The 26165-nt window shown below is 37.0% G+C and overlaps 1 protein-coding gene across 1 annotated transcript in view; it reads right to left on the reverse strand.

The window, feature by feature from the left end:
• MIPEP (mitochondrial intermediate peptidase) overlaps nucleotides 1-26165 on the reverse strand; it is a 62874-nt gene that overhangs the window by 14308 nt on the left and 22401 nt on the right. Inside the window, exons 11-16 of the mRNA XM_083362221.1 lie at nucleotides 21567-21720; nucleotides 20972-21049; nucleotides 18180-18384; nucleotides 15223-15332; nucleotides 4669-4743; nucleotides 1471-1590 (exon numbers count right to left, since the gene is read on the reverse strand). Of these exons, the coding sequence (XP_083218347.1) occupies nucleotides 1471-1590; nucleotides 4669-4743; nucleotides 15223-15332; nucleotides 18180-18384; nucleotides 20972-21049; nucleotides 21567-21720 (742 nt within the window). The remainder of the gene's footprint in view (nucleotides 1-1470; nucleotides 1591-4668; nucleotides 4744-15222; nucleotides 15333-18179; nucleotides 18385-20971; nucleotides 21050-21566; nucleotides 21721-26165) is intronic.

Raw genomic sequence — 26165 nt, forward strand, 5'->3', positions numbered from 1 at the left:
TGCTGTGGTGGCAGAGTGGTTATAATGCAGTATTGCAGGCTAATTCTGCTGACTGCCAGCAGTTTGATCCTGACTGGCTCAAGATTGACTCAGCCTTCCATCCTTCCAAGGTCAGTAAAATGAGAATCCAAATTGTTGGAGGCAATATGCTGATTCTGTAAACTGCTTACTAGTACTATGAACTATGAAGTGGTATATAAGTTGAACTGCTGCTGCTATTGCTCTGCTAATTTAATGGATCTGTTTTTTAGTGTGGCTGCAGTTTTGTTTTCCGCTTTCTATGCCTTAATATTTTTAATAACGTTAACCGCCCAGAGATATGACTTTAAGATGACAGTCATGTAACTTGAATAATAAATAATAAGTTTTAAAAGGTAAAAAAAAACCCACTAAAACAATGAAAATATCTTGTGCTCGAAGCAGCTCATACATCCGTAACAAATCAAACCAAATAAATTAGGTTCCCTTAACTTCCTGACTCAATGCTGGGGGAAAATCCAATTCTTCAATGCCTTACAAAAGACAGGCAAAAGTAGAGACCTCTGGGTCTCTCTGTACGAAACCTAGATGTGTCTATTTAGGAGTAAGCTTTACTAAACTCAGGGTGATTTACAGTGCGAATATACAGCATTGCAATATTAACACGATGGCGTTATCGGTAATGTACCTGTTTAGATACAGAAATGAAAAGCTCTTCTTTGAAAAGAAGCCATCAAGATTTCGAAATTAATGTTAAATTTATGAAATGACCCCTATGAAGCAGCCACCACAGAGTTTTTACAGAACATTGCACAAGGAGGCCTATCCCATATTCACTTCATTATCTGTTTTCTTCAAGCTGGTTTTACCATGTATTATTGTAAGATGACCCTGTTCAAAGCACACACACTTAACTAAAGCAGTAAATGACAAGCATTCCAAAGCGTAGTGTTATTTTCAAAACTGATTCAAAAATGTAAGTTTTTGAATTTCTGTTCCTGTAAACTGAATTGATAACAATGTATATTTGATTCTAAAATAGCCCACCTGCTTTTTTATAAAACATTAACAACTCAAAACAAACAAACAAAAAACCCCTATGAGATTACATGTAATTCTAAAGGTTCTTTCATTGGTGCATGTCAGACTATATCTCTCTGGATATTCTATGAAGTGTACATTAGAACGCAAGAGAATAACATTTATCCTGTGTTCCCTTCTCCTTGAAATGTCTGTAGCATCCCAAGTGGTACCCATTAACTATGATAGGAATGGGAATGCACTAAAAGTAAAACCACAGAATGGGGAAAGTCAGACAGTTCTTGAAATCCTAATTATGAGAACTTTAGGAAAATATATTCATTAAGAAATCATTACAAAATGCTTAATAGGATGTTGAATATGCCACTAAAAGAAAATACCTTTGGCGGTTAATATGAAATGACAATTGCTAACCTTTATTTTTCTTAATTTATGAGATATGCTACTCACAGTGTCAGGAACATATGGCAATCCATAAAATTTCTCTTGAGTTTCCTTTAAAATCTCTGTGGTTGACTTTTTTAAAGGATGTTTCCCATGGTATATTTGATCCAAGACAGCGTAAAAAACCTAGACAAATATATTGATAGAAATCAAAAGCAGAAATCAACACACACATACACACGCACAAACATACAGCATTCAGAATGATTAACCAGACTTGGAGCAAAATTTAAAAAAATAAGGCTATAGTAGATGTACTTTTTGGTTCTTCTTCAAGAACAATCATATCGAACAACTTAAATTTACAATTATTTTGTTGATGCATTCAAGTTTTCAAAACCGTCTACTTTTATGGGACTGTTAAGTTTGATCTTTAAATGATAGCATACTTTTGCATAAAATATGTGTTTCTTTGCATGCCTGTACACTCTTCAGACTACGAAAATTTTACCCTGCTAGAATTGATGGATAAAACTTCTGTTATTTTATATAACTGAAATAAATTATGGAATGATTTGTGAAATTAAGATTAAACTACAGGTTACACACATTTAACTTACACATTTAGCTTAACACTGACTTAACTACACCCAGATATTTAAAATAAAACTAAGCAACCAATTATTAGCTCCAAGCTCTGTGAAAGTTGGCAGAACATTACAACCAGCCTTTGTTGGGACAAGTCATTTTGCTGGACACCTTTTTATTTTTTTGCTCCTAGTGTCTGGGAGGCTATTAAATGTATCTGAGAACTTTTTTGATTGCTTTTTTTTTGCGGTGGGGGAAACAAAACTTAATACTTTGGAGTGATTCAAATATACTTTTGAAATATGTATGACTTTTAATATAAAAATTAAACAGCAGTCCATCCATCTGCCTAATCTAGAAATTACTTCTCTGATGTTAAAAATAAAAAATAAGCACCTTTGGTATTCTACATTTCCCTAGTCCAACTATGGATTTGGAAGAGAAATGAAGTGGAAATAGCAAAGAATTTAAAAGTATAATTATCTAAGCCTTGATATCCTGCAGTGACTTGGAAGAGACAGGCATGTAACCACAAATACGTTTCAGATTGTCCTTGTTCTTTGCAGGTTGAAGTGGATGACCTGTCAAAGCAAAAACATTGAATGTTTTTGCTTTCACATTAATCCTCCCGCAATTTCCAATGAAAGCTTATGTCAAAAGAACTGTCTCTTTGCCAAAAAAAAGTTTTTATGACTGTACCATTATTACTCTTGCCCTCAAGGCAGTAAGGGCCAATGCCTTTCAGAACCGACTATTTTAAAGATAGCATATCTAGAGGACCAGGAGTCAGCATCTTCATTGGGACTTTAGGACACCAGATGTGTTCCTTGACTGGTCAAATTCCTGCTACGTGTCGTCGTCATCATCATCATCCTGTATTTTTTCCCCTAGGGGTGGGGTCTACTTTTCAGGTCAACAAGCACCATCTTGCCATCTTGATGGCATCATCTTATCCCTGCTATGTATATTGGGGGGAAAAGGCAGCCCAAGCATAGATACTTGCTCCCACCTTTTAAACTCTACCAGAGGTTCTCTAAAGGCAGAGCTTTGGGAACATTTGCAAATTTGAGCAAGATCCCCTCCTTCCCTTTAAAGTTAATGCTTCTTTAAAGTTGCTCACAAAAATAAGAATCATTTCATGTTGTCATCAACCTAATTACATGAAGCAAACTGAAGAGATTATTTGAGCAAAGTTAATCTCCAAACAGCCACCACTAGCAGAGTTAATGAGTTACATGGCTTGGTTTTCACTCAATACCGGATGAATTGACTAAAATGTGGATTATGTGTTAGCTAATAAATCATGCATCATTTTTTTACCAAGTAGTATTACATTTAGTTAAATGGAACAAGTAAAAAAGGGAATTATTTTGATGTGATTTCCATCCCTACTGAGCTTGTAAAAATATTTTTTTACTGCTTAATCTCCTCAAAAGTTAACCTAAAGGTTTTTTCATTATACATGAATACACATGAAAAGTATTTTCATAAAAGAATATTTGATGAAACCTGTATTCAGTATTTTGTTGCAAATAAAACAAACTCTCCTTAAAATAAAAATAATGGAAGATGGAAAAAAGTTAAGATTTTATGACATAAATTAACCTTAAATAGACCAACTTAGAAAGGAAATAAATTAGATTTTTATTTAAAACATGCACTCATATAAATTATGGTTAGGATAAAATAGGTTCATTTACTATAAATTTGTTCTAATTTACACATTGTTGTACACAACCCAGATTCACTTCTGATGAAACTTGATAAACACACAAATAAATAAAATGTAAACATTTCTAAAGGATTATATCAGTCCTGTTTAATTTTTAATTTTGTAAAACAACAAAGTTAGATTAACAAACCATATAAATCCCCTCCTGCAATGAAAACAACCTGTTTCCTCTCCTCCACAGATTATATTACAAACTGGTGGATTCCAAGACACTTAACTTAAGGGGCAAACAAACGAAGCTTCATTATATGATTACTTATTTGTAGCCCACTTTTATTATTTTTACAAATAACTCAAGGAACATACCTAACATGCCTACCTCCTATTTTCCCCACAACAACAACCCTGTGAGGTGAGGTGAGGTGAGGTGAGGTGAGCACAGAGAGACCAACTGGCCCAAATTCATTCAGCTGGCTTTCATTCCTAAGACAGGACTTGAATTTACAGCCTTTCCTAAATAATTTTGGATTAAGGAAGATTTTTATATACAAAGACACTGCAATAAAGCTATATACTATTGGCATTATTTCATCAAAATGCCTGCTGCAATTTCTCATTAGCAACCAAGACCTTTATTCAGATTATGTCACTTATTATGTAGTGAATTAAGAGAGATATAGAAAGCCAGTGTAACTCTTTATACTCTTTACACCCTTAAGGGGGTGTAACAGATTAGTAATTTTAAGTAAAGATAGATAGATAGATAGATAGATAGATAGATAGATAGATAGATAGATAGATAGATAGACAGACAGACAGACAGACAGACATTAAAATCATGGACTATGTTAAAATAAGATTTTTTTAATACTCCAGTGTTGTTAAGATATTGCACAAACTCTACATTAATCAATTACATCTTACAATTTAAGACTAGTGGAGTAATCTAAGCTTTGTTACAACTTCTAAATATATTTAACTTCGCTTTGAATCAATTAACATACCTGAAGTTGCATATCAGCAGCAGCACACACTTTTTTAGATTCACAGAGTCTTGATACCATGTTTTTAGGTAGCGGCTTTAACAGAAAAAGAGAAGAAAAAGAGAACAGGTTTCAAACAATTTTGATATAAGATTAACAAAAAATAAATGCTAATAAAGGTAGGTTTATAAAATATCCTTAAGCTAAGAAGGAACAAAGTCTGGGTTTCTAATTGTTCTTTATAAAGAGATGCTTAGTTTAGCCCCACCTTGTTACCTGCTTATTACTGAAAGAGAAGTATTAGAACAAGTGGAAACACAGCCAAGAGCACTGGAGAACAGAGAACTAAAAATGATCAAAAACACATATATACTAAATGTTAGGGTTGCATTGAAACCTGAGATGCTAAATTTCATTAAACCATATATCTTTTCAAAATATATAAACTAGCAGTGTGCATGTCAATGTCTGCAAAGATCCCGATGCCTTTTACTGAGGGAAATGATGTCTTCTTTGGCAAAATGGATGGCTAAATGGTGGAGGCATGGCTCAATGTCTACAATAGAATAAAATAACTTTGCATTTAAAAAGTAAATCTGATGTAGATTTTAATTTTAATAGGAGACCGTTCTTGAATTACAATCTTATGCATGGAATCATAACACATAAACATTGGGTTTTGGACTTTGTATTTTAATGTAATGTAAAATTTAAAATACTGATTCAATATCTTTTTTTGCTATCTATAGTCTTTTTTTAATGATTTGAACTATCTTAACCAAGCATTTTTAACTTAAAGCTCAACAGAAGACTACATTTTCCAGGTGCAGCCTGCTACTTCTTAACCCATATAATCCTGCCTAATAAACTGAAAGCTTTTCTTAGCTTCTACAAAATCTTGGTAAATCTTCAATCACACCACAAACTTTACATGTGAAATATATACAATACACTAAAGCAATACAAAGAGCAGGTCTGGTGTTGTGGCTAGAAATTGCTTGACGGTGAATTCCAGTCCCACCTTTGGCACAAGACCAGCTGGGCAACTCTTTCAGTCCTCTGAAGGAGGCAGTGGCAAACCACGTCTAAAAATATTGCCAGAAAAACCAAGGTTCATTTATAACATGCAGTGTAAGACAGACAGCTTAAAGACTAGCAGAGTATGGAGCCTTGGTGGAGCAGTGGGCTAATGCCTCCTTAAGTAACACCAGCTGCCTGCAATTAGTGCAGGTTCGCATCCCACCAGACTCAAGGTTGACTCAGCCTTCCATCCTTCCAAGGTAGGTAAAATGAGGACCCAGATTGTTGGGGGCAATTAAGCTGACTTTGTAATAATGCCGCTTGGGGTGTGTGTGAAAGCCCTAATAAGCAGGCATATACATAGAATGAAGGCTACTGCTAAGCTTGTAAGCCGCCCTGAGTCTTCGGAGAAGGGCGGGATATAAATGGAATTAAAATAAATAAATAAATAAAATAAGTATATTCATGATCCCCAATCAGCTGTGAGAAAATATGGCAAAAACTCCTTAATCTCATAACACCATAAGACAGATTCAAAATCAATTTCAACTGGGAAAGTACTTGCGTCTTAGAGCAAGCCAAATAAAAAATGCTAGGGAATTCCTGGAAGCCTAGCATTCAGACAAATCAGCCGTTATTAGACACATAGAGATACCTACCTTTACACAGCATTCAAAAGACAATAAAAAAGGAAGGAAACAAAAAAGACTAAAATATATCCCTTCCAGTATTCAGATAAGCAGGGATCCATACCAGGCAAACTACCAGGCAGAAAACAAATCAAGGAACTACCAAGAAGGAAACTACTTGGCTTGTTTTGCCAGAAACTGTATGGAAACTGTATGTGTGTATGTTCTGCCCAGACACTTGTATGTAAACAGGGAGCAAACCCCACACTCATTTGCAGTGATAATGCTACCTAATTGGGTAATGAAACAGCTGTAATAAACAACCAAATTCAGAGAGTACCAAGGACTCCACAGTTGCCAAAATAACTGCAGGGACTAGTCCAGGCAGTTGCCAGGAGTCAGTAGTAACTTAAAGGTACACACACACACACACACACACACACACACACCCCAATATACTAAAGTCTACACCAATTATTATATCTGGTGAATAAAACAAATCAGCTGCATAAAAGCTATTCAACACAAAAAAAATAATAATTAAAGAGATCCTGGAAGTGAAAAATAGATAAGACATGTTCCTAAACGTAAAGGCTTTTCCGCATAGTAGTCATTCAGGCAAGATTATAATTTTCCCATCCAAAAACAGTCATATAATTATAAAAATTTAGGAACATTAAATAAGCAACACTGTAATTTTCTATAGCACCATTTTACCAATACACATTTGTTCCATACAGTAGTAATGCAACTATTCTGGGCCTTATTCCCCAGATATGGATCCTTTGATTAGGGTCAGACTTTTTAATTAAAAAAATAGCTCTCTTCTCCCTTCCAAACTGTAAAGAACATAAACATACTCAAAAAACAGACTTCCATGTCAGACCACACACAGTCCTAATTAACACCATACAGATGAAAGCTAAACAAATGGACACAATATTTTCTTCCTAGCTCTTCTAATAAAAGAAAGTAGCTGATAATTACTACTTTACCACTTAATCTTTTACTCCTCTGGGCTCCAGAACTATAGCCCATAATGATGCAGTGGTATGCAATGATTAAACAAGGAGGATGTGGCAGTAAATATGGAGAACAGGCCTAAATTAAATACACATACAATACTGCATCATTGTATTACAATCTACATCTTCACTCACACTGCAACATAAGTATGCTCAACACAAGAAGGGCTACAAGAGGTTCTAAATATTTTTGTTTTCTTGTAAAAGGAGGTTCACTAGGCATTTTTGGCCTAGCAGTTCCTAAAAGTAGGTAAATACAACCTTAGATGAACAACAACACCTGACATATTATACCATGTTATTTATTTTTTCAAAAAGAAAGCCAAAATGGAGAAGCCACATGTAAAAACTAAGCAAATGTTATGATTCAATAGCTTATAGAACAACCTTTAGCAGCAATAACTTGAAGTAATCATTTTCTGTAGGACTTTATCAGTCTTTTCACATTGTTGGGGAGGAATTTTGCCCTACTCTTCTTTTACATTGCTTCAGTTCATTGTGGAGTTGTTGGTGCTTTCTGAGCTTAGATGTTTGCATGAAAACATTTCATTACTCAACAACTTAACATCATCAGTGAGAGTCTCAATCTTGCACTTATGTTACCTAGTTGGGTAAAGAAACATCTTCAAGCAAACAACTAAGCTCAGAGAGCACCAACTGCACACTCCAACTCTGAACTACATGTATTCTCTTCTTTCATGATTTTATTAAAACTAAAAGGAGCTCTATTATAACATGAAAGATATGTGCAAGTTCCATGTTAAATTAAAGAAGATTGCCAATTCCATGATTTGATCTTGAACATATACCTACCACTTTTTAGAACATAACAACAACAACAACAACAACAATTCTCCCCTTCAGGTATGCTGAATTTAATTCCAAAATAGCAGTGGCACTGGGTTAGGGAAGCTGACATTTTAATTCACCTGCAAAGCACTCAGCTGGGGGGGGACAATGCCTTAAAATAGTTTTTATGTTCAATTGTTCATTGTGCTGTTCATACTTGCTTTTGATATCAGCTTTTCCCCCCCCAAAAAAAGGTGTTAATTTTTTTAAAAAAATGCAGTAGTGATCTCCAGTTTGTTATCTGAGTATCTTCTCGGATGCCTATTTGATTTGAACAGCCATATGTTTTGCAAAAATAAGTAGTGAATGAGTGCACAAGGTGAAATGGTTATGCAAGGCAATTTGAATTTGTCTTGTATTATTCAGAATAACAGAGTTGGAAGGGACCTTGAAGGTCATTTAATCCAACCCCCTGCTCAGGTAGGAAACCCTATACCATTTCAGACAAATGGCTGTCCAGTCTCTTCTTAAAGATTTCCAGTGTTGGAGCATTCACAGCTTCTGGAAGCAGGTTGTTCCACTGATTAATTGTTCTGTCAGGAAATTTCTCCTTAGTTCTAGGTTGCTTCTCTCTTCGGTTAGTTTCCACCCGTTGTTTCTTGTCCTGCCTTCAAGTGCTTTGGAGAAAAGCTTGACTCCCTCTTTTTTTGTGGCAACCCCTTAAATATTTTAACACTGCTATCATGTCACCCCTCGTCCTTCTCTTCATTAAACTAGATATACTCAATTCCAAAAACAGTTCCTTATATGTTTTAGCCTCCAGTCTCCTCATCTTTGTTGCTCTTCTCTGCACTCTTTCTAGATGTCTCTACTTTTTAGTGTGCTATCTAGATATGCCATGGCTTTCCTCCCCAAGAGCAAGCGTCTTTTAATTTCTTGGCTACAGTCCCCATCTGTGGTGATCTTGGAGCCCAGGAAAATAAAATTTGTTACTACCTCCATTTCTTCCCCATCTGTTTACCAGGAATTGAGAGGGCCAGATGCCATGATCTTGGTTTTCTTAATATGCCTTATTAATAACAAGCAGATTTTATAAGTAAATGAAACCTTCATATTCAGAGACAGGAGATCTATGAGTATGCAAGGAGACATACCACAGAAGATGCTTTTCTTTGCTGCCTTTAGAGGTGGAAAGAAAGAATTGATTTCTGATATAATCCAACATCTTCTTTCATTTTAAATGTCCTTTTGACTGGTTATGTCTTACTATGGTACACGAAACATTTAAAACAGATTTTTCCATTTGCACATTTGACATCTCCCCACTGAAGTATTTTTTTTGACTAACAAACTAAAAACACTGGGAAACTTTTCACAGCAGTACATGGGTTTATTTTATGGAGCTCGTAATTCTTAGCAGAGCATCAGTCAAATTGGCTTTCCCAATGTAACTTGCATTTTTCACAGTTTTGTATTTTAACTGTTTCAGATCACATTCCCCCCCACCCCAAAAGGGTTTTGAACTGTCAAATGTCATCCTGTTTAAGACAGGACAAAATAGCAGAACCCTGCTAATTGATGTTTTGGTAAACCACAATCCCACAAAGACACTGAATAGAAACTCAGGTTTGCAATTCCCTGGAGCAAATGGAGGGAGTTCTTTGTTAATAGGAAATGGGCAACATAAATAAATAATTTACCTCTGTGCCACACAGTCTTTAGGATATTTGCAAGGAAGAAATACTGTATTATCCTAGCACAGTTGAAACACCATATTATTCCTGAGATCAGAGCTTCAGCGTCAGAGCAACCTAGAACTAAGGAGAAACTTCCTGACACTTAGAACAATTAACCAGTGGAACAACCTGCCTCCAGAGGTGGTGAATGCTCCAACACTGGAGGTTTTTAAGAAGAGACTGGACAGCCATTTGCCTGAAATGGTATAGGGTTTCCTGCCTGAGCAGGGGGTTGGACTAGATGACCTCCAAGGTCCCTTCCAACTTCTTCTTCTTCTTCTTCTTCTTATTATTATTATTATTATTATTATTATTATTATTATTATTATTATTATTAATTATTATTATTATTATTATGTATCGCACATGATATTTTGCTCCATACCCTTTTATGGCAAAACCACATTTATATTCATCCTGTTGTATGTGAAAATTATAGAACAACTTATTTGGAAGTCATGCATATTTAAAAATTGCTAGACGGCAACTTGTAAATATGCAATTGTTGGAAATTATATCTATGTACAGTTTTGACTGACAGAAGGTCTTTAAACATAAGAAAAAGTTTGTATATGAAGCACCTCTGATTATAATTTATTTATTTCAACAAGCTTTGAGCCAAGATACCTCAAATAGACAACTTACAAAATTTGGAACTCATGACTCCCATGGCACTGAAACTTGACAAGGTTCAGCATTGCCATTTCAAGACCGCCCTGCTGCTGCATTCAACCACGGTTACGTAATAATCATTTCCAATCATCTGTAACAGCTTCCTCAAGACAATGGGGAAACCAGGGGGAAGGTTAAATCTGATTAGGAATGCTGATGCTCCCTACCATCTTCCCATAAGGAAAGTGGGGAGGCTGACAGGACATTGCAAGTCCAAGTAAGTGGCTGTTACCTGGTGGGGGAGGGAGCAAGGGAGTAAGAAGTCCAGCAAGGTCAGGGAGGGTGACCAAGAGGTGCAGTAAGGATCAGGGAGGGTGCAGAAGAATGCACCGTAACTTAGAAAGGGCGCACAAAAGTGGGATCAGAGGAGGCTGTGGTGAAGGGAGGGTGTGCAGGGTGGAAGACTAGAGGAGGATGCATAGCGGGGTAGAACCTATCCACACAACTTGCAACCTTTGCTGCCAGCTTCCTCATTTTCATTGTCCCTGCAAACCTCCTAAAAGCAAAGTCAGTGGGGGAGCCAGTAGCAAATCTGAAATGGCTTTTGCTCTCACGGCTTTTTTTGCCTGCTCGTGGTCATTCTAATGATCTACTTAGATAAGTAAATATCTCTGAAACAATGACCTAACTGAAACAATGACCCAATAAGTCATGGGTTTTCTAGTTATACTTAAGGCTAGAACTTCTAAATACCTGCTAAAAATGAACACAAAAAGTATCATGTTAAAGATGCTAGGCTGCATTAACAGAGGGATAGAATCAAGATCACGTGAAGTATTAATACCACTTTACAATGCCTTGGTAAGCCACACTTGGAATACTGCATCCAGTTTTGGTCACCACGATGTAAAAAAGATGTTGACACTCTAGAAGAGTGCAGAGAAGAGCAACCAAGATGATCAAGGGACTGGAGGCTAAAACATACAAAGAACAGCTACTGGAATTGGGTATGTGTAGTTTAATGAAGAGAAGGGCGAGGGGTGACATGATATCAGTGTTCCAATATCTCAGGGGCTGCCACAAAGAAGAGGGAGTCAAGCTATTCTCCAAAGCACCTGAAGGCAGGACAAGAAGCAACAGATGGAAACTAATCAAGGAGAGAAGCAACCAAGAACTAAGGAGAAACTTCCTGACAGTTAAAACAATTAACCAGTGGAACAACCTGCCTCCAGAAGTGGTGAATGCTCCAACACTGGAAATTTTTAAGAAGAGCCATTTGTCTGAAATGGTATAGGATTTCCTGCCTGGGCAGGGGGTTGGGCTAGATGACCTCCAAGGTCCCTTCCAACTTTATTATTATTAGAAGACTGAAGGGAGACATACTATCAGTGTTCAGCTAATAAATGGGTACTATAGGGCAGGGCTTTTCAACCTTTTCACCCATTTTACCACTTTTAGGATATGGCAACATTCGAGTTCCACCAGTCGCCTAGCAAGGTGTTAAAAACTTGATGACCCCCCCAAAAAAGGAAAAAAAGTCATGAAGTATAGGTAGTCCTTGGCTTACAACAGTTCGCTTAGTGACTGTTCAAAGTTACAATGGCACTGAAAAAGTGCCCCCCAAGCCACAGCTGACCAAGACACTTGCCTGCCTGCCCGGTGGCGCTCTTCCTCCTGTCCGAGGTTTTCATTGTTGTGAGCATTTCTGTTGAGGATTGGCAGTGGGGGTGGGGTGGGGTATGTTTGGTTTTTATTCCCTCCCCCCATCTGTTGGGTGGTTGCAGCAGGTTTTGGTCACTTCACATGACCCTGGGACACTGTGACCGTCATAAATCTGAATCAGTTGCCAAGCATCTGAATGTAAATCACAAGACCCCGGAGATGCTGCAACATTCCAGCTGATCGGCGCTTCTTCTGGGCTCAGCAGCAGTGCCAGGATCAGCGCCGAGCTCCAGCTGGAGCGTGGCGCTGATCCGGACACTTCCATTGAGCCCTCACAGCCCTGAAGAAGCACTGATCCTGGCGCTTCCGCCGAACCCTGACAGCCCTGCAGCTCACTCAGGCTTGTGCGGTGCTGCCACCGGTTCAGCTCATTCCCCTCCCCTGCTACCACTTTTCTAGGATGGCCGCGTACCAACTGCCAGGTACCCGTACCACTGGTTGAAAAGCCCTATATACTAAGTAATGTATAGCTTATACTGCATAGGTATATACAGGTTATAAAATTACGAATAGTCCAAAGGAAGTAGAATTCCTAATATATAATTATCAGTGGATTGATATGTGGATTGCATTGATAGTTATTGTCTTAAATGACTAGATAATTTCAAACACATTACAGAAATTCACAGTGTTTCTGAAAATCTTTAGGGCAGAATAACTTGAAAGGTCCTCACCCTGTAGAATTTAGTAAGAAATATGACAAACCATTAGTGAGAAAAGAAAGCTGCCCTTGGAATTTCCTCAGTTTGATCTAGCAAGGCAAGTCTTATGTAAAAGAAGATATACAGACTAGACTTTTATTGAGAAGTAAAAGTTGTTTTAAAAAGCACTATTTACTGAGAGTTTTCACATAATTCTTTTGTTTAAGGAAATTTCACTTCTTAGTTCTACTTTTTTTTGGTTCCATAACCAAGAATCTTTGATGAAAAGCTTTTTGCATAAATTTTTGTAAAACTGACATAATTAGGAGCACTAAATCAATGCAACACTTTTCAGTGAGCATAACTAATGAAGAAAAAAGCAAGCATGTTTTTGGCTCCACTTCTAAGAGATTGAAAACAAGATTTTCCTAAAACAAGATAGATTGTAAGCAAGCCACATTATCATAACAAACAACAGGTTTGTACTCAGATTCTGATTACACATATTTATATTTAAAATTACAAAGTATGAAACATTTAAACAATCATTATTTTTAAAATAATTCAATTTTTTTTAAAAAAAATATGCACAAGAGGCAAATATTTAAAATCATTAAAACAAAAAAGCAGTTTCAGGAATCAATCTTAATCCTACCATCCTGTCTATTAATCAAGTCAAAATTAAAGTTGACTCAATTGCTTCCTGGTGCACAGCAAGTTTATGTCAATCAATTTCCACAAAGATCTGACTTGGGAATATGTAAGAAATGGGTTCTAAATGCTTGGCTCCAAATTTGTGAATTAAAAAGAAACAAATTCTGTTAAGGCATTTGAAAAAAATAAGAGATGGCAGCTGGTAAACAATAAAGCTGCAAAATGAATCTATGGACCTACTTCAAAGAAAGCATGTTTACCATTACTCTGTACAAATAATTCCTGGATGCATTTTTCTTTCAACTCACAATTCAATTTCATAATTCCAGAAATTGCTTAAAAAGTTCAATTTACTTTGCAACAGAAATATCTATGTGATATTAACGTTAAATGCTTAGGTTCTGGAATATTTTTAATTTAGTAAGCAGTGTTGTATAAGCAAAACACTTCCAAAAACTGTTGGAAATAAACCTGCATGGACTCAAAGACTATGTGGAACATTTCTGCTCCAAAGTAGGAAAGGGGTTTTTGAAGGGCATGGGCACTGATTTTATACTTCCTCATATCTCCTTAGAGAAGCTGTGTCTTTTTATGGATTTGGCTTTGTAGCTCTGCAATCCCAGGAAAATATGTATTGTGAGATATGGAGACACTGGCAGCCTGCCCATGCTGACTCTGAAGCATCTTGACACATACTGTCAGCACTTCCTTACTTCAAACACATTTTTCGGAAAATATGCAGCTGTTTTAAAAGGATGCCAATAGTTGTGGCATGCATGCCCAAATCCCTTCTGGAACACCTTTTTTGCTCTATATATCAAAAGTGCTGCACCTTCATGTACACCAGACATGTCAAACACAAGGCCTGGGGGCCGGATCCGGCCCATGAAGTGGTTTCATGTGGCCCGTGAAGCCATCCTGGAAACAGTGAGGGAACGGCCCCCACAGCCTTGGCCCTGGCCCAGAGACCCTTCTTCTGCCAGAGACCCTCAGATCTGTCCCACTCCTGCCCAGGCCCCCATAGGCACCCTTGATGCGAACGATGTAGAGCTGGCCACGCCCACCCAGTAGGCCATACGCACTCTAGCTATACCCACCCAGTAGGCCACACCCACCCAGGCCATACCCACCCGGCCCCCTGAGGGCAACCGCAATGCTGATGCGGCCCTCAATGAAATTGAGTTTGACACCCCTGATGTACACAAGCAGATCTACTGAAACCTCCTGAAGAACAATCATTCCAACCTAATTTTTCAACTGAATTTTATAAAAATAGTCCTTGACCTACAAACTATTCAAGGTTACGATGGCACTGAATAAATGGTCATAATTAGCAGTAGTTATGTTCTGGGCGCTTGGCAACCAACTCACACTTAGATGCAATCCTGCTTTATGACCACATGGTTTGGTGACAGAAATTCCATTTTCAACCGCCACCGTAAGTTCAGGACTACCTGAATGTCTGTCTGATCCTGATAAATAAGGAAAGTCTGCTATAAATTGAATTGAATTTAGATCCCTAACCTATTAATGTTTTGAAAAATCTTATAGTACATAAAAAGCTAAGATAATACTGATTTGTAACAGTCTGTTTTAGGAAGAGTTTTTAAAAAGACAGACTCAACAACTACACTTCTGTTTGTATAATGGTTAATGTGAGAGGTGGTGGTGAGAAGTGAGGAGAATAAAATACTTTTTCACTTAACATTATGTAATTGGAATGATTTAGGAAAAAATGTTTTCCTACCTGACCCGTTTTATAGTGTCTTGCAAATTGGTTCACCACTCGGTAATCATTTGCAAAGTATTCCATTAAGATAGAAGGAACTTCAGCAAAGTCAGTAGAACACCTTGTGCCTATAGAAAATGACATTAAAAATTGATTCACAGGAAGCTAAAAAAATATATTATTTTTTTTCTGTCTCTCTCAAAACTTTTCTTCACTTTCTGTTTTGCTGCAATAACTCATTGTCATGTAAATATTTCATTTTATAATATCATTCGACTTATTGGCAGGAAAGCTAAATTCATACAGTACTCCTACATATTTTCAGCAAATCACAAAGTAAAACAATATATTTGAACAACCGGGTGAGGCACCTTATGAAGCTGTGAATCACCCCTTTTATAAACTTATGCCAGGCTGCAGCAAATCTGGTCAAATGTCCAATTGCCTTAACTCTATGCTTTCTTAAAATATCAAACTATGCCTGAGAATTTAATCCTGTCTGCAAATATTATCATCCCCATCTGTTTAATGACATCACATATCTAACATTCATATTGTTTCCTTTATTGTTTAAGATGTCAATCATTTAAAAAAACAAATTTTTTGGTTTGCTGCTTCTTTTCAACTATTTCGAGACATCTGATAATGAAATAATTTCTTCTTATTTCAAAAGTCATTCCACAAATCAAGCTTTTCCTCTATTATACTTGCCTATGTGCTTCAAGCCTTTCCAGAGTGCCAGTTTCTGGAGCAGCAAAGACAGAATCAGTTATTTTTCAAAAAATGTACCTAAAACGTCCTCAGAAAAGTTGCTTTTTGGAGAGGGAGACTCAAAAGACACAGCATAATAACTTCAAGATGTTATTTCCATCTTGGCTAAGAGAATCATTGTGGCCCGTGGTCTACATGGGCTATAGATTTGATTCTACCCATACTGAATGTGTGTCAATACACTGTGTAATTCTTTTGTTAGTGTGACACAGGACTTCTAAGATAATCCCTAGGTTGCACTTGAAAGGGTGTCATGTTGGCCAAAATGTGTCTGAAGAGTCCAGTACTGTTCTTACTATTATCAGAAATATGATTACAGCTGGTAATCTAGTTTAAACCTTAACCATCTTAATAAAAAGTACGTGACGGTAGGATGGCTGGCAAAGTTCAGTATCTATGACACCATATGGCGAAAATGTATCACATGGAAGACTGAGATTCATGTGTAGGAAAGTAAAAGCTAAGGCATGAATTAACAAAAGAAACAAAAATGCACTCAGCATGTGCCTGTGACCCTCCTCAACACTGGAAATTTTAAAGAAGGGTGTGGACAACTATTGGTCTGAAAGGGTCTCCCGTTTGAGCAGGTGGTTGGACTAGAACAGGGATCCCCAACCCCCGGGCTGTGGACCGGCAGCCGTCCAGGGCACACCAAAAACTAGGCTGCACAAATAAGCGAAGCCCCATCTGCGCACATACAGGATGCAGGCAGCGTGCGAAATCATGCCCTCCCGTCCCCTGGTCCGTGGAAAATTCTCCACAGAACCAGTCCCTGGAGGCCAAAAGCTTTGGGCCGCTGGACTAGAAGACCTCCAAGGTACCTTCCAACTCTGTTATTCTGTTAAGAGAATGGAGAAAGGGATATAGGTTTGAATAAAGATGGCCTGTTCCTGTGGAGTTGATTGATAAATGCCATGTAGGAAAATAAAGGTGGATAAGGAAAAAATGCATGTAAGAGAATAACAATAGCAAAAATGAAGTGAAAGATACTGGATAAGGCACAGTGAAAAAGATAGCTGTAAAGAATATAACGTGCAAGCAGCAGACAAGCATGTGAAACTCCATTTATGCAAGCAGCAGGCACACACACGAAACCATCCCCTTCCCCTCGCTGCCACTGTTGGTCCGTGGAGCCAGAAAGGTTGGGGACTGCTGATCTAGGAGACTAAATTAAATACTTGCGATTGCACATGACAGTGTTCAAAGGAGACCACCATTAGGAAAACATTTTTAACAACAACAGGGTTGCAAGGAAAAAAGCGTATTCCCCCAAAAGAACATTGCTACTCATTTAGAGTTGGCAAAACACTACATGGACAAGCCAAGCAAATACTGGAAGATTGTTCTGTGGATGGAGAAAACCAAAACAGAATGTTTTGGCTTGAATGAACTTACCTGGATTTATTTAATAAATAAGACTGTATGTTACTTGACCCATGATGGTGCAGTGGTTAGAATGCAGTATTGCAGGCTAACTCTGCCCACTGCCAGGAGTTTGATCCTGACCGGCTCAAGGTTGACTCAGCCTTCCATCCTTCTGAGGTTGGTAAAATGAGGACCCAGATTGTTGGGGGCAATATACTGACACTGTAAACAGAGCACGGGTATCAAACTTGCGACGTCACGTGACGTGTTGCGACGTATCACAACTTTTTTCCCATTGCTGGCAATGGGGTGGGTGTGGTTTTGGCGTGACAAATTTGGCTCGCGGGCTGGCAGTTTGACACCCCTGACTTAGAGAGTGCTATAAAACACTATGAAGCAGTATATAAGTCTAAGTGCCATATAGTTGTTAGTTCATTTTGACAGCTCTCTGCTACTAAACCTATTTTTAAAAGTTTTGAAAGTGGATACATTTGTTTTGTTTCCACATCAAAACATGTTTCCATTCATGAAGAATATACAGTATCCCCTAATAAAAAGCTATGAGTGACTAAAAAAGAATTGTGCAGACCTGGTTTGTATCTTATTCAGACTACATATTGGTTTTTGTTGCATATAAAAAATAATTTCCTTGTTTAATACTGCCTTCTAATCTATTTAACATGATCTTCTGTGTTAGATGCAAACTGAGGAATCACAGAAGATCATGTTAAATAGATTAGAAGGCAGTATTAAACAAGGAAATTAGTTTTATATGGAACAAAAACCAATATGTTGTGTAAATATCATAAAATACTTGGCTTTTAATACTGATTGCTTACCCGTGACATGTTGATAACGTGTTCTTCCCAGCATGGAATGCATAGCATGTCCCATTTCATGGAAGAGATTCTCCATCATTCCAGGAGTGAGCAACGTTGGTGAACCTTTACTGGACTGAGGTAAACTTAGCATAATGACAACAACAGGAAGTTGATATTCTCCATTTTCCTGCAGTCTACCTCCACGGATTGTAAAGTGACAATCCTATATTTTAAAAAAAACGACACAAACACACTCACACAACCACTCTCTATCAGAAATATTCGATATTTTGCCATCTTAACATATGAAAGTAATACTAGCACAATTTGTAAGAGTCACAAACTGCTCATAATTATAGCATTATCTAAAATTTTAATTTTTGAAATATATCAAAACTGATGTTGAAGTACTTTTATAGACTTGACTAAGCAAAACAAGGCCTTTTGCAGCACTCAATCTTCTACATATTTTTAAATTTCTTTTCTAGTTTACTTATACTTTTAACTGAACCCCAAATCCCTGAATTCAACTGAAAATTTGAATGAAACTGCACACCTGCCAACTAATACTTAGTGTGTTGTCTGGGCTTTGGGAGATCACATTTTCTGTAGATGATGTGTTAGTTTTGAAGGATTATGGAAATTCCTATCTCCACTAAGCATTTCATTCCAATAGTACCTGAGAATTTCCTAAAGTGCCTTTTGGGAAGGTATGGGGACTTCTGGAACAAAGGAACGAGAAAAGCTCCTTCCATGAGCTTTCTCTCAGTCACAGATCCTAAAATGTAAGGCAGTGTAATTTTATACTTTTAAACATACTCACCAAACCCAGAAAGCAATACCTTTGCATAGAACTGTACTATCAGATCTAAGAATGGGACCTGATATGTATATTAATGCTTAACGCAATGCTCCAAAATGGCCAAGACCAAGCAAGAAATATCTAAGATGATAGTGTTATTAAAACATGTAATTAATACAGATATAATTTTATATCTAATGTAATCTAATCTAACCATCTTTAAAGGAAAAAACAGTTTCCAAACATATTCATTCTGATTTGGAAAAAGTATACAGTTTTAATGATTACCATTCTTTTTCAGTTGTGAGAACATCCTCCAGGTATTACTGAATTACAATTCCCATCAACCCAAACCAACCAATAATTATGAAGAATTATGAAAGTTATAGTTCAGCTACATATGAAGAGACATAGATTCCTACCTGATATAATAGAATTAGTTGAGATCTATTTTTCTGTCCTTAAAATATTAAAAGTTGAATGAATATATAAAGAATAATGTTATTAATTCCAACATGGTTTTTGTGTTGTGATTCAGTGTCCGCCTGTGATACCGGAAGCTGAGTCTGATGATTCTGAAGAGGAGGAGGGGTTTGGAGAGCCTTTGGTGTCAAAGGGAGGCTCTGATGCACTGCAGGACTCTCAGCCTAGCCCCTCCCGTCATGTTCCTCATCAGACTCAGCCATGTGAGCACGAGGTATTGGACGTAGATGATTCACAGCTGGATCTATTCAGGGACGCTAGGAGCAGGAGGCAATCCAGCAGAATAGAACAGAGAAAGGCAATGAGGCAACTTGGTGAGAGGAGAAGGCAATGAGAAGCCACACCTTGGGACTGCTGATAAAAGGGGAAGGTGTGGGAGGTGCTGGCTGCTGAAGGCAACCGTCTGAAGATCTTCTGTTAGAGTCCTGGTCTGTTATTCCTGTTTAACTCATGTTTGAACTTTTGGTTTAACTTTTGTTTGAACTTTTGATTTCTTTATAAATAATATCTGTTTGGGTTTTTCCAGCCTGTAGACTATAAAAAGGGGTTGTCCCTGACATTCAAACAGGGCCAGTCGTAGGCTGGAACAGAACATTTTGTTTCAATCACAGAATGTTGTCATTTACAAAAGGCTTACTGGATACTGCTATTTGAAATAGGGTTTGGGTTTCAAATGCCAGTATTTGTTTCTGATACAACACGAAGGAAAAAGAAACTCATGCTCCATTGATCAATCAGAATACAGAAAAGTAAGCTATCTCCTTGGATATGACTCAAGACAAGGGTCCCCAGCCCCTGGTCCATGGACTGGTACCAGTCCATGGCATGCCAGAAACTGGGCTGCGCAAACAAGCAAAGCCCTATCTGCAGGATGCAGGTACCACATGAAACCACGCCCCTTCCAGTCTATGGAAAACCACTCTTTGCGGAATCGATTCTTGGTTGGGGGCCACTACCTTAAGAGAATATAGCCAGTGGCCAAAATATTCTCTATGCACTAAAATGAAGAAAGGACTTTTAATTGTGTGACATTATTATCACAAAAGAGCTAAACATTAAAGCATTCTTTCCATAAAAGCCCCAAGTAATGGGTTTTGTCATTCCCTCATTTAAGGCTATGTTACATGTTTTATTAAGTTGTTCCCAAAACAATGGTCACTGAAAGTTGTCATCTTTTCAGGCCGTAATTTAGGAACTGGTCACCCTGGGAATTCTGGATATCCGAGGTGGGACAGAAGGAATTTGTAAATATCTACTTCTAATGCAGGAGACATCAAAAAAGGTAAGTAGTGTACTCTGATTCTCGATCATCTGCACTGTTTTTGTATTCTTAAGCATGTTATTATTGCATAAATACAAAAAAATACTTGGATTTAAGTAAGATTTTTTTTACCAAATGTACTTTTAGTGGCATATCCTTAATTTGCTCTGAATAATCAAATAAGTTTTATATTTTACCATGAATTAATTTTTGGAGGGTGAGGATAAGACAAATTCAAAGTGATCATTGATGTTAGAGAGTTACCTGATGAGGCTTGTCTGGCCTTTGAAAAAAGTCACAGTAAATATATCCCAATAATCCTTCTTGTTCATGGACAACTGCCTAAAAATAAAATGTGAAAGTTGAAAAATTGGCCACGTGGTGAACACTGATAATTTCATACCAAAATCTAAATATAAAAACTGCCTAACTGCATTCCACATTTTATTTTCATCTAATAATGGAGGCAGTTTGAAGACAGAATCAGTCTGAATTAGTTTTGTCATATGAGCATTTTGTGCAGTCCTAGCTGTTCTCAGAAATCATCTTAGTGATTGCTAGAGCTTAAGGTCTACAAATGCACATAAACTAGTAAATCTGACTTATTTTTTCCTCAATCACAGATTTAACACTGAGTTTAATTTCTCCTAAGTCCTACTTAACTCAAATAAATTATGACTGATGAAATAGAATTTCAGCAAGAATAAAGCAGAACTAATTTAGCATAGGTTCAACTCGAGTAGTATAATCAAAGCTTTAAATAGATAAAGATTATTATTGTTATTCCTACTTAAAAGATGTAGTATATTTATTGCTTTTGTCTCTTAACTTCAAAACATTTAGGAATTAAATCTCTTACCAGTTTACGAACATCTTCACACCACACTTCTCCATTCGCAGGCTGTTCAGCATAGAGAGAGATTCCGAGAAGCTTATTGAACAAAATGTTCAGTCCATCCATACATGCCCCAAGAGAGAAAAAGGGACAATATAGGGCTGGTTCAATATTATACCTAAAACATCCAAAAAGAATGTGTGTTACAAAAGAACATGAGGCTGTCCCACCTAAATACCTCACCAACTAGGTGACTTTGGGTCAGTCACTCTCTCTCAATTCAACCCACTTCACAGAGTTCTTGTTGTGGGTGAAATAGGAGGTAGAAGGTGTATTAGATATGTTCATTGCCTTGAATTGTTAATAAAGGTAGGACACAAATAAATAAAATAAAAATAAAATAAACTATCCCATATATATTGATACATGTACATGCATTTGCTAGCAAGACTGGAATTTTATGAAAATTGCTGAGCTTCGGCCCCCAAATGTAAATTATGTACAAAAAAGACATTTTAGACAGTTTGTATTTCCACTGGTCTTTATGCTTATTTGAATCACATCGATGGACATTCCTTCTGAAGCAAGGAAATGCAACAACCTATTAACATCATGCTGGACATTACCACTGGGTGTGAGAAGTGAGAACAGCTGGATGATAGACTCATCACAACATCTTGTTTTAAGCATGATGTCAGATCAGAATAGTTACACAAAACCCAATAAGCACAGTAGAGTCTACAAATATATTTGGTTGTCAATGTATTGATTGTGCCATACGAAGTAAGAAGACTTGATTATAGGAAACTGAAAGTGTTGAGAATATAGCAAACAATGTAAGGACATGGTAACATGTACAAAAGATAGGCAGAGGACTGGCAGAGGCATCTATAAAGACCAACTGGCAGTCAGAAAATATGATGAAAACTTTTTAATTTCACAAAATTTGGACAGATTCAACCACAGTTTCAACTGGCAATCTGATATTTTAGATCAAGCCAAATACAAAAATGCTAGGGGATTCCTGGAAGCTTTGCATTCAGACATATCATTTATCACTAGACACATAAACTCCATTTAAAAGTTATAATCAAATGCCTTTAAAAAAATTTATGTGGCAGCCCATGTTACTTGCCTAATTCCAGCTGGCTAATAAACCAGTTCATAAGAAAAATATATAATCCCTGTGATCAAAACAAAAGGCATAGTCAAATTAATCAAATACATGTGGGTCATTTGGCAAATGCTTCTTAGGAGCCTTAACTATTCCCAAAATACTGAGCAGAGTAATCTTTTCCACCTTCTATCTAATGTTCCTGCTTATCTTTACCTTTCTTTTGGGGCTTGCAGGCCTTACAAAAGAACTATGAACTACAGCTATCCATTAAGCTTTGGAGAGCCATCTGAAGCCTGGAAGCATTTCAAGAATCAAAGTGACATTCAAGCCTTGCTACAGCATGCCAGCTTCCTAATATAATGCAATTATTGTTGATAGGATAGGTGTATTGTATTATATTGTAATGCATTATACTGTAATATATTGTTTGCTCTTTAGAGCAGATTTTGCAATTTACATCAGAAGTAACATTAGACTAATATATCACATAACCAACTGAATAGAAAACAATAAATGGAAGAGGACATTGATTTATTTGAACTGAAATCCTAATTCATATTAAAAGGAACAGTCTGTGGGATCAGTGAAGGTTTCTGAAGAGGAAAGAATCCAAGGATTTCAGTTTGGCTCAATAACATTTTTATAGGCAAGAAGTCAGGTCAACTGGTTCCATGAAGTAAATAAAGTTTGTTCATTATTATTCATGAACAGCATGATTCAAACATTAAAGACTGCTTCTAAAGAGCAATAATTTCAGCGGGCCATGATAAACAATTATTTCTAAGCCTGTATGCTTTCAGTGGTCTAAACAAAATACAGACATATAAAATTACTCTCAATTAGTCTGTACATTTGGAGAAAATATGTTGTGTATGACTGCCATCAACTTCACTAAATGGGTTTTTGATAGCCTTAATTATGAAAATTATTATATTTAAATATCTATTATAAATTATTCAGCTGAAATTTCATGTGGCATTCATTCACCGCAGTTTGCAAGCCAAAAGATTCTGTACTGTGTTGTCAAGGAAAAAAAACCTTTAGATAAAGGGTTCCATTGAGTGGTGATTTGCCAGAGATCCTGTCATTTTGTCTACACTTTTGAGGATGGGAGGTTCCTCAACATATTTTCTCTAGAGGTCTTGATCATACAGTCAATTTTGCCTCGTGTTAGGCTAAAATATTGGATTTAACTCACAATCACCCATGGCTTTGTGGTTAGGGCACATTTTGAAGCAATCTACAGTATATATGTATGTGTGTGTGTGTGTGTGTGTCTCTCTCTCTCTCTCTCTGTATATATATATATATATATATATATATACACACACACACACACACACACACATACATACATTTCAGGAACTCTCTTCTCTCTCTTCAGATTGCACTCTTAAGCTGTCTTAATAGATCATCAATGACTAAGGTTTTTAACCTGCAATATTTCCTGTGTAGCATTCATACGTGTGTACATGTGTGTGTATTTTTCCTCATTTATAAACAAAATCTGAATATATTTTTCAAAATTCATAGAAATGCATACATAGCCAGTATTTTAACAGTTAAAATAATACAGACCATCCAAAATTGATCACTTAGACCTGCAGTGTGCCTTCAACCAAGTTTAATTTGAGGTTTGGGACTTCTAAATTATCAAACATAGGAAATCCCACTGAGCTTCATGGGATTTATTCCCAAACATACAATTACAACTTTAGTAATAAATATAGTCAATCAAAGCCTGGTGAATTGTACCCTTAAGCACAATTTTGCAACTAAGACTGGAAATTAAGTTCATGCATAGCCCAATCCTATGCATGTTAATTCATGATTATGTCTTAGTACCTCCTGCAGGACTTATTGCCAAATATCTATTTACAGGATTGGAGTCTTATAGAAGCCTGAGCATGTTTTAACTAAAATTACGTACCGTGCTAATAAATTACACTCTAAAATCTAATAGAAGAGAGAATACGTAGTTCAGAGTTCAAGTGTCTTTGGTGCTCTCTGGGCTTGGTTGTTTGCTTGCAGATGTTTCATTACCCAACTAGGTAATATCATGAGTGCTAGTGAGTGTGGAGTTTGCTCCCTGTTTGTATACAATAGCTTGCCCTGCCAGTATTTGTGGGGTGTGGGGTTTTTCTCCTTGTAGTTCCTTGATTAAAATATTATTTTCAGCTTGTTTGTTTATCTGGTGTTAATCTCTACTTATCGGAGTATTGGCTGCTGGAGATGATGTGTTCTGATCTTTTTGTTTCCTTCTGAACTTTTTTAGTGTGTATTTTGAATGGCATGTAAATTTGGTTTATCTCTAAGTGTCTATGGATGGCTGATTTGTCTGAATGTCAAACTTCCAAGAATTCCCTAGCATTTTTGTTTAGCTAGGATTAGGAGTAGGATTCTTAGTTTTTCTGTTGAAATTATTGATGAATTGGTCTATGTGTTGGGAGATTAAGGAGTTTTCATTGTGTCTGGGTTCAAATTCTAGAGCCTCAAACTGCCTGTTTCTGGTACAAGAAAATACACCTTAATTAATTAGAGATGGTCTAGCAATTTTTTTTTAATATATGCAAAGCAAACTTATTTCTCCCAAGAGCTGTATTTTTTAAAATGACATTTATTATTTTAATCCCATTACTTTATCTTATATGCTACTCTGAAAACTCAAAGCAGTGTACAATTACAGTATTATATTAAAATACACAAAATTGTATAACCTTAAACAACAAGAGGTCCCTGATGTGTCACTATCTGGGCAACAAAATCTTTCAGATACCTCAAAATGTGTCTCTAAAGAACCATGTTACGTAGTTTTTCAAAAAATATAGTGCTGAGGGGATTTTAATATATAGAGAGTAAAAGCAATTATGTATCACAGACCATTATTTAAAAAAATACAATTCCGAGTAGAATGCAAATCATACTGCTACTGTGAGATAGTAAATATAAAAGACTGTTCATCCAAAATAAAACTTTACAGCTGTGGGGGAAAAAATGAGTTATATTTAGGCAAGAACTCCCCCTAGTGTTGAAGTATCTGAAAATGCTAATTACGGTTATCATAAAGCTAGGCTGGGGTAGGCAACCTTGGCTCTTTTATGACTCGTGGACTTCAACTCCCAGTTGCTATGGTCTTCCCAGTTGCAATGTATGGCAGTGAAAGCTGGACCATAAGAAAGGCAGAGCGCCAAAGAATTGAAGCCTTTGAACTATGGTGCTGGAGAAGACTCCTGCGAGTTCCTTGGACTGCAAGGCGATCAAACCGGTCAGTCCTAGAGGAGATCAACCCTGACTGCTCTTTAGAAGGCCAGATCCTGAAGCTAAAACTCAAATACTTTGGCCACCTAATGAGAAGGAAGGACTCACTGGAGAAGAGCCTAATGCTGGGAAAGATTGAGGGCAATAGAAGAAGGGGACGACAGAGAATGAGGTGGCTGGATGGAGTCACTGAAGCAGTAGGCGTGAGCTTAGATGGACTCCAGAAGATGGTAGAGGACAGGAAGGCC

The sequence above is a fragment of the Vipera ursinii genome (assembly GCF_947247035.1).
Source record: "Vipera ursinii genome assembly, chromosome: 4".
Classification (NCBI taxonomy): Eukaryota; Metazoa; Chordata; class Lepidosauria; order Squamata; family Viperidae; genus Vipera; species Vipera ursinii.